The sequence below is a fragment of the Mus caroli genome, chromosome 19 (genome assembly GCF_900094665.2).
Source record: "Mus caroli chromosome 19, CAROLI_EIJ_v1.1, whole genome shotgun sequence".
Classification (NCBI taxonomy): Eukaryota; Metazoa; Chordata; class Mammalia; order Rodentia; family Muridae; genus Mus; species Mus caroli.
In genome coordinates this window covers 1,086,476-1,096,371 of record NC_034588.1, presented here as the reverse complement: position 1 = coordinate 1,096,371, position 9,896 = coordinate 1,086,476, and the positions used below count along the sequence as shown (strand labels likewise).

General features: G+C 37.9%; 1 protein-coding gene across 4 annotated transcripts in view; it reads left to right on the top strand.

The window, feature by feature from the left end:
* Nucleotides 1–9,896, top strand: part of Kdm2a (lysine demethylase 2A) — an 82,066-nt gene that overhangs the window by 45,642 nt on the left and 26,528 nt on the right. For all 4 annotated transcript variants that reach the window (XM_029472319.1, XM_029472320.1, XM_021151213.2 and 1 more), the window contains 5 exons: nucleotides 1,206–1,312; nucleotides 1,754–1,847; nucleotides 3,246–3,399; nucleotides 4,801–4,916; nucleotides 7,891–8,017. In XM_029472319.1, the coding sequence (XP_029328179.1) occupies nucleotides 1,206–1,312; nucleotides 1,754–1,847; nucleotides 3,246–3,399; nucleotides 4,801–4,916; nucleotides 7,891–8,017 (598 nt within the window). The remainder of the gene's footprint in view (nucleotides 1–1,205; nucleotides 1,313–1,753; nucleotides 1,848–3,245; nucleotides 3,400–4,800; nucleotides 4,917–7,890; nucleotides 8,018–9,896) is intronic.

The following is a 9,896-nucleotide window of genomic DNA, read 5'->3' as shown; positions in this document are numbered from 1 at the left end:
TCCGCCTGCCTCTGCCTCCCAAGTGCTGGGATCAAAGGCGTGCGCCACCACATCTGGCTTTTTGTTTTGTTGTAATTATTTTATTTTTATGTGTATGGTTGTTTGGTCCAGGTGTTTTGTGTTGTGGTGGTTGTGAGCTGCGATATGGGTGTTAGGTATGGAACATAAACATCTCTCTAGTTGTATTATCGGCCTATCCGTCCTTCATCATTCTCCCCCACCCCTTTCTTTGACTTTCTTTTTCTTTTTTCAGAATCACTATGTATACCTGGCTTGCTGACCTGGAACTCAGATCCTCCTGGCTCTGCCTTCTGAGTGCTGGGATTAATATATGCACTAGCATGTCCAGCCATTTCAAAGACTAGAGCTAAACAAACTATCCCTTTGCTCTCAGATTTTTGATAAATCAGGAACTTATAATTGCTAACTCAGTAGTTTCTATGTCACATACTAAATTTCTTTTTTTTCCTCTTTGATCTACTATTTTTTTTAGAAAAATACATTTATTTTATAAGTGTGTGTGCATGTGCACATACATCATGGTACACATGTATGAGAATAGATTGTCCTTTCCACAATGTAAGTCCTAGGGATCAAACTAGGTCATCTTCAGCCCTCATCGTTGTATCCTCAGAAACTACCTCTTAAAAATTTTACATATAAGCATGTTTTCAACCTCTATTATACCAATATTGACAGAAGAAAGTTTCTAGTTATAAAATGTCTTTAATGAATCCATTTTGAGCAGAGCTGGCTGTACAATTATGTTACTGGGACCACTTCTCTCTTTTATCCATTTACAGAGCATTTGTCTTTTGACTCTAAGGCTCATGGGTTTTTAAATGTTATTATATGCAGTGTACATCTAAAGGAGTTGCTTTCTTGACCTTCAAATTCTCTGTAACTTGCTCTTACTCTTGCCTCTCTCTTGCCTCTCGCTCCCTTGCTCTTCCTTTGACCCCATACCCTTCCCCCTCTCTCTCCACGTGGTCATGGCTGGCCTCTACTTCTCTACTCTCTCCCTCTCTCTGCCTTTTTCTGCCTCTTCTACTCTCTCAACTCCCCTCCCCATGCCCTGAACTATTCTATACTAAAAAAAAAAAAAAAAAAAAAAAAAAACAAACAAACAAAAAAAAAACCTCTGGAATCTCACTGCTTTTCTTGGACCCTAAATGTCTCTCTCTCTCTCTCTCTTTTTTTTAAAGGTGGATTTCATTGACTGGGTAGATAACATGTGGCCAAGGCACTTGAAAGAAAGTCAAACTGAATCAACAAATGCCATCTTAGAGATGCAGTACCCTAAAGTGCAAAAGTAAGTGACTTGTTCTTGTGCACTTTCCTCAGTGTTCTGTGAGGTACAGCATTGATAACAAGGAATAGGCCATCCCTTTTCTAGCTTTGCTGTTTTTAATCATCAAATTGGTAAGAGTATGTGAGAAATTACATAGCACATGATCTCATAATAAAGGGGAAAGATTTTATGGTCCTGAAAATGTGACATAGAACTGAATTCCTTTAAGAAGATATGGTGTGCCATGCCTTGATGTAGAGTTTCAGGGCCAGCCTGCTCTAGTAGCAAATTCAGGACAGCCAGGAAACCTTGCCTCAAACCTCCCAAAAAGGAAAGAAAGAAAACCTACTAGAAGTTTATTAGATGCCAAGTAGAGGGGTTCACTAGGAAGAGAATGTCCTTTTGGGGGGTAGGTCTCTTTCTCAGTGTACTAATTAATGCTGCTGCTTCTCTTTGGGGCAGGTACTGTCTAATGAGTGTTCGAGGCTGCTATACTGACTTCCATGTGGATTTTGGAGGTACTTCTGTTTGGTATCACATCCACCAAGGTGGAAAGGTATGGTCATAGTAGGATTGGAATTAGAAATGATTTGAATGCTTAATGTACTCTGGAAACCTCGTAATATAACACTAGGAAACATCATCCGTCCCTATCAGAGGAGAATTGCAGATGGTTACCTGTGTGGAGTGGAGTTTTAGTAGGCCAGTGTCATTCTACCAATATTTGGCCAGTTCTTAAAGCAAAAGGTTTCTAGGTAAAGCTGAAGAGGTAGTTTTAGGAGTTCAGTATCATTTTTGTATCTGTAAGAAAAGTAATGTAGAGGAAGAGAGCATAAGTTTTGGATATATTAACCAAAAGTCCAGCAAATTAGAATTCAGCCACCTCTCCCTGTCTGGAGGTATTGTTCTGAAATGTGACCAAAGGGAGCATTAAGTCTTTTTAAGGATTGGAAAAAGTACCTTCAATTATAAAAGAGTTAAATTCTGATAATAATATATATTCTATCTCCTAATGAGTTTTTCTAAATAGTATATCAGAATTACAATCTAGAGGTAAAAGCAGAGGTTTGTGGTATTAGCCATTTCTCCACTTGGAGGAACTACATCTATTAGCAGAAACAGAGCGGGAATGAAAACAAGAACTTAACATGGAACATCTGGACCTCTGTATCCAAAGTTCTTTTGTTTACTTAAATTTGTGTAGATGGGATCATAATTTTGTCCTATTGATCTTAGTTACTACATTAAGACAGAGCAGCCTAGGGCTGGAGAGATGGCTCAGCGGTTAAGAGCACTGACTGCTCTTCCAGAGGTCCTGAGTTCAAATCCCAGTAACCACATGGTGGCTCACAACCATCCATAATGAGATCTGTTGCCCTCCTCTGGTGTGTCTGAAGACAGCTACAGTGTACTTACGTATAATAATAATTTAAAAATCTTAAAAAATAAAAAGAAGACAGAGCAGCCTAGAACAATATCTTAGAGTTAATTAATTATGTCTAAATAACTGAGCTGTTTAAGCCTCTAGCTAGTTATTAAGAAATTACCCACCAGGCAGTAGTGGCGCATGCCTTTAATCCCAGCACTTGGGAGGCAGAGGCAGGTGGATTTCTGAGTTCAAGGCCAGCCTGGTCTATAGAGTGAGTTCCAGTACATCCAGGGCTAAACAGAAAAACCTTGTTTCAAAAAGAAAAAAAGAAAAGAAGTTACCCACATAATAAGCCCAAGGCCATTTTCTCTTAGTGTTCAGGATTCTTCTACTGCCACAGTCCCAGGAAATCTAGATGCTGTCAGATCAAGTGAATGGCAAGAAAGATCTGTTTCTTTGGGTCCTGAACTACCCAGATAGACAAGTCTTCTACCTTCCAATCCTCTTTGTGCCTGTTTATCAGTTGAGGGAGACGACTGGATCATGTCAATAGCTGTTAACAGACTGAAGTTTTTTAACTCACAGGTCTTCTGGCTCATCCCCCCTACAGCCCACAACCTGGAGCTGTACGAGAATTGGCTGCTATCAGGGAAACAGGGAGACATCTTTCTGGGTGACCGGGTGTCAGATTGCCAACGAATTGAGCTCAAGCAGGGCTATACCTTCGTTATTCCCTCAGGTAAGCAAAGTAGGGGAAAGTAGGTTGCTTTCTAAGTTTCTTAAAGAATGCCGATTATGACCAAGGCTCTGAATTCAGTGCCCAGTGAAGCATTGTATGTGCATGACTGTACAGTCAGCAGCAAAAAATGGTGTTTTCCTGTTTTTATGAAGTACACACAGAGAATATGTATTTAAAAACAAATAACAAGGCCTGGAGAGACAGCTCAGTGATTAAGAGCACCATTAAGAGCTCTTCCAGAGGTCCTGAGTTCAATTCCCAGCAACCACATGGTAGCTCACAACCATCTATAATGGGATCTAATGCCCTCTTCTGGTGTGTCTGAAAACAACTATACTGTACTCATGTAAATAAAATAAGTAAATCTTTAAAAAAAGAAAAATGTAACAAAAGCAGTGCTTACTACAGGTACAGTGCTTCTCAGATGTATTAATCTGGACTATATATTAAGCCTAGTAATCCAGAGTTCTTACATGTGATGTGTCTGTCCTCTCTAGTGAGAACAACTTTTCCCACCTGAGTAGGGAATGCTGAATCAGAATTTTGTTTTCTAGGCAGGGCTTCTGTGTAGCTCCGGCTGTCCTGGAGCTTGCTATGTAGAATAGGCTGCCTCTGCCCTTGCCTCTTGAGTGCTGTGATTAAAGGTGCACACCACCAAGTATGAATAAATTGTAGATATTTTCATTGCATCTTAATTCTAAATAAATGCATATAAAAAGAACAAATTTTGGAGTCCCTATCTTTTTGAGAATTCTGGCTATGCATTTGCCTGCTCAGTACTACTTTGGTCAGATACTTAAATCTGTTTTTATTTGATAAAACTACATGAGAATATTAATAAACTATCCTGTGTGGAGCCTGGCACATAATTGGTGCTTCAAAAAAAGGGTAGCAGCATTTATTTAAAAGTTTCTTGCACTGAGGGAGTAATAATATGATGGTAGAGTATTTGCTTAGCATGCATAATACCCTGGGTTTTATCTCTAGCAATAAAAAAATTTAAAAATTCTCACATTTTTTTACCGAGTATGGGATCATGCACTTAAAGTTCAAGCTATTTGCATGTTTGAGACCAGCATGAGCAGCATTTTATGACCCTGTCTTAAAAATAAATAAAACTTGTTCCATATATATATATGTATATGTATACATACACACACATACATATATATATATTCTCATTTAATGCTCACCATTATATATAAAATATAGTCTATTCTAGTTTTAAAGAGAAAATTAAGGCTTTGAGAGATAAGTAACTTAACCAACCATAAAGGAGTCTGAGCTATGGATCAAGGACATGTTTCCAAAAAAAGAGAAAAATATAATCTAGAAGTACTATTCTGAAGAAAGTATATTGCAGTATGTGCTTTCAATCCTGACTCTACTCCCTGTTCCCAGGTTGGATTCATGCTGTGTATACTCCTACAGACACATTAGTGTTTGGAGGCAATTTTTTGCATAGCTTCAACATCCCCATGCAATTAAAGATATATAGCATTGAAGATCGAACACGGGTAAGTAATGTAACAATTATATGTGAAGATGTTTCCCCATTTAAGGCAGATGTTAGGTGAACATGGTTACACTTGCCTCTCATCTTTGAAGCATTCAGGAACAGGAAGATTGTGAGTTTAAGGGAAGCCTGGCCTATGTAGCAAGACCGTGTCTTAAAGAAAAAGACAGGTTTAATAAAGAGATTGATGAGATGAGATGGCTTAGCAGGTAAAGATACTGATGCTATTTGATAACAAAGTTCAAGCCCCAGAATGAACATGATGTAAGGATAGAATTGACACTTCTAACCTTCATATTCATGCATCTAGTGCTATCCTCCATCCCGAACAAATGACTTAAATGAATCAGATAGGGATTCATGGATAATTTGTCACAATTTCAGATTTTTTTTTTCATTAAAATGTTTTCACATATTGAGAATATAATAAAAAAAATTTACTGGATGCTTGAGTCTTGTTTTGGGGGACTTTTTTTTTTTTTTGGTTTTTTGAGACAGGGTTTCTCTGTGTAGCCCTGGCTGTCCTGGAACTCACTTTGTAGACCAAGCTTGCCTTGAACTCAGAAATCCGCCTGCCTCTGCCTCCTGAGTGCTGGGATTAAAGGTGTGCGCCACCACGCCCAGCTTTTGGGGGTCTGTGAAGCTATTATCCCAATGTTTGTATAATCCCTTGAAACATGTTTTTCATTTTTATCCTGATGAATAATTTGTGGAATGGGGATGATAACTTCAAATTTCACACCTTTGAGGTTTTTTTGTCTTTATTTTGATTACCAGTTCTCCCCTTCTTCACTTTCCCATTGTAAAAATACAAACATCTTTCTAAAACTAAATTTTATTTATTTTGTGCATGTATTTTGGGTTGCTATGCCAAGGCATATGAATGGAGGTTAGAAGACAACTTGCACAAGTCAGATTCTCTATTTTCACCATGTCCTAGAAATGTCATTGAGGTCATCCAGCTTGACAGCATGTGTCTTTAGCCATTGGTAAAGACCATCTTGTTGGGGCCTTCCCTCCACATCATGAGTGTCAGTATTAATCAGGTCTCATAAAAATTGAGGGTTTTTTATTTTTTTATTTTTTATTTATTTATTTTTTTAGATTTATTTATTTTTATTATATGTAAGTACACTGTAGCTGTCTTCAGACACTCCAGAAGAGGGCGCCAGATCTTGTTACGGATGGTTGTGAGCCACCATGTGGTTGCTGGGATTTGAACTCTGGACCTTGGGAAGAGCAGTCCGGTGCTCTTACCCACTGAGCCATCTCACCAGCCCCCGAGGGTTTTTTAAAAATATAATTTATACTTGACCTGAACTCAAGAACTGTCCCAAAAAGTATTACTATACTTCAAAGGCTCATCAAGAAGCGTGGTGTATTATACTTAGCTCTGTTAGTTCCTAGCTCTGTACTCTTTTGCCAGAAAGAGATTGGGTTTTAAATGAGAAAGAGGAAACTTCTGGCTAAAGCTGTAATCATCTAAGAGATCCAGATCTGGGCCTGGTCATACGCTTCATTGGTTGTATGCTTCTTGTCTGATGATAAAGTGATTTCGTCACTTCATAATAATACCCTGTGACCTGGTGAAAGGTTTTGAGAAGGGACCCCTTTCATTTTAAATTCATGAAGACAGATGGACATCATAGGGGGTGCTATTTGCCCTTAATATGTAGCCATTCTAAAAGGAGGGTAGAAAGAGAGAAAGGAAGGAAGGAAGGAAGCAAGGAAGGAAGGAAGGAAGGAAGAAAGGAGAAGAGAAGAAAAACAAAGAAAGAATTAATTCAATTCTTTTGTTTTTCAAGACAGGGTTTCTCTTGTATACAACAGCCCTGGCTGTCAGTGGCTGGTACTGGTCCTGTGCGGTTAATTCCAAAGGCAGATGCAGGCACATCTCTTGAGTTTGAAGCTAGCTTGGTCTATCTACCAGGACAGCCAAGGCTATGTGAAGCCTTGGTTGGAAAAAACTAAAACCAAAATAAACAAAAATAACCCTGTCTGGTCTTAAACTCACAGAGATCCACCTGCCTCTGGGTCCCTGGTGCTGGGATTAAAGGCATGAACCACCATGCCTAGTTTAATTTTATTTTTTAAGACAGGGTTTATCTATGTAATTCTGGCTGCTCTGGAACTTAACCATGTAGACTAGGCTGGCCTCAAACTCACAAAAATCTGTTTGTCTCTGTTCCCTGAGTGCTAGGAGTAAAGATAGTGTCCAGAGGGCAGCAGATATAGTTTAGAATGACATCTGGCACTCATCTTCCCTGTTCACTGATACATGGTTTTGTTTTGTTTTTTTAATTTATCTTATCCTTGGCAATGGTATATCTAAGGGGCATTCTTTATATTTCTGAAATAATTTTTAAGATGCTCTGAATTGAAAAGAGCCCTCATGCTACCAAGACAGCGACAGATAAAGCCACAGAGATTAGTCTGATTGCTGGGCATACTATAGAGGACAAGCCAGGGAAATGAAGGTAGATGTTGGACAAAGGCTCAGTGTTGTAAACAGCATGCAGCTTGAGAATGAGTTTAAAGTTATACTTTCACATAGAGATATAGTGATAGACTTACTGTAAGTGTAGCTTTATGTCCTGTCTGTCATTCATTGGATTCTTTGTCCTATGTTCTAAGATTCAGAAAAAAACAAAGCCAAGGGTGGGATGCCTTCATACTTACTCTAAGGCAATATTTTCTTCCCTTTTTGAGACAGGGTCTCTATGTAGTCCAAGCCTTGACCTTGCTTCTTGTCTCAGCCTCTTGAGTGTTGGGATTGCAGTTACAAGCTACCATTCCTGTCTCTCAAAATTGACAGATTGACTTGAGTTCTTGCCTCAGATGCCAGCTTGACTTTATAGATTGACTAACAAAGAATTTTTTCTGGGTTAATTATTGCAGTTATAAATTATCTTTCATATTTTCTTTCCTTGAAAATTGTCATTGCCTCGTTTTCTCATTATTCTCTTTCTGTGTAGGTTCCAAATAAATTCCGTTACCCATTTTATTATGAAATGTGTTGGTATGTGTTGGAGCGCTATGTATACTGCATAACTAACCGATCCCACCTAACTAAGGAATTTCAGAAAGAATCCCTTAGCATGGGTAAGTATCTTGATTCCATGAACTTTTAAGACACGTTAGAGCTGACAATATACTGTAGTTACAGTTTGGGGCTTTTTGTTTTGTTGTTTTTGTATCTGTCTGTTTGAAAATTACAAATTCATTTACTGCGATTGAACACTAAATACAAAATAGATATGAATTTCCGGGCTGAATGAAATACTGTGATCTGATCTTTGATTAGGTTGCTATATTCATGTCCTCAAGATAAGTATTACATTGTTTTTGTTTTTTATTAACATACATATACATACATACATGTGTGTGTGTGTGTGTGTGTGTGTATGTGTGTGTGTTTTATATATATGTGTGTGTGTGTACTTATATATATATTGATTTCCTTAAGATATATTCAAACATCTATCCCTCATTACTCTCAAGTCTTATCTCCCGTGCATGCAGATCTCTTTTCTTCTTCACATCTAGTCCCTGTCTACTATCATTTTCTTAAAGGGAGGTTTTCTTCCTTTTTCTTTATTAAAGAGAATTTAATTAATTAATTTTTATTTTATGTGCATCGGTGCCTGCATGCATGTCTATGTGAGGGTGTTAGAAGAGCCTCTGGAACTGGAGTTAAAGACTGTGTTGAGCGCATGCATGTATTGAACCTGAGTCATGTGGAAGAACAGCCAGTTCTCTTAACTGTTGAGCTATCTCTATAATCTCTTTAGAGGATTATCAACTAATAAGTACAATTAGAGTTACCATAGAATTCTGTGTGAAGGATTATTTAAGTGGCTGCATCACTTAAGAAAATTTCTCTGCCTCTCTTGACAACCAGGAACTGCCAAAAGATCCAGGGAGGAGAAGGGCTGTGAGCAATACTTGCCTAGCAGTACTTGACTATCAATACACTCATGGGAACATCAGGGCCTTAGGACCCCCCTCATCTGTGATGGCTGTGCATCCTAAACAATCAAAGCCACTTAAAATTCAAGATTCCTGTTTTATTCCTGAAATGTAGCATTGAATAACAAACACACTATCCCTTCCTTCAGCCATTATATTCTTTCTGTCTCTTCTGGTTCTTGAGCCTTGGAAGAGGTGATGTATACTTATCCCATTTAGGGTTGAACATTCAAACCTTTGATCAGTTAAATAGGTTTTATTATATACAGGTGGTTAAAATCTTCTGATATTAAGTAGTTTATATAGTTTAAATTCATATTATATATGATATGCATATATAATATCACCATATACCTGATTTTACAAATGAGAAACCTTTTTTTTAAGTAAGTTTTATCTATTTATTTATTTTTCTAGACAGGGTTTCTCAGTGTGGTCCTGGCACAAATGAGAGAGCATCCTCAGAGAGTCCTCCTGCCTCCCAAGTGCTGGGATTGAAGGCATGCACCACCATCATTTGGCACAAACAAGAAGTTGAACTTTCAAGATTTTTAAAATTTTTTATCTTGCTATAGTTAATAACTGATAAAGTTACACCTTAGACTAGTCTGATCAGACTCTAATCTCTTTGTTTTTAAGCTCTGTGCCTTAACATTTACCTATTAGCAATTGTAATTGTCTAATTGTAAAAGTCTAATTGTATCAATAGTAGTTTCTTCTTTTTAAATTTTTTTTTTATTATGGGAATGTATGTATGCATTTGTACCACATACGTGCTTGGTGCCTGTGGTGGTTAGAAAAGGTCTCAGATCCCATGGATCTGGAGCTGTAGGTTGTTGTGAACCATCTATGGGTATTGGGAATCAAACCTGGATCCTTTGCAAGTGTTCTTAACCACTGAGCCATTTCTCCAGCCTTGAAATGGGAGCTTCATATACATTTTTATTTTTGCTTTTTAAATTTTTTTTTATCACGTATTTTCCTCAATTACATTTCCAATGCTATCCCAAAA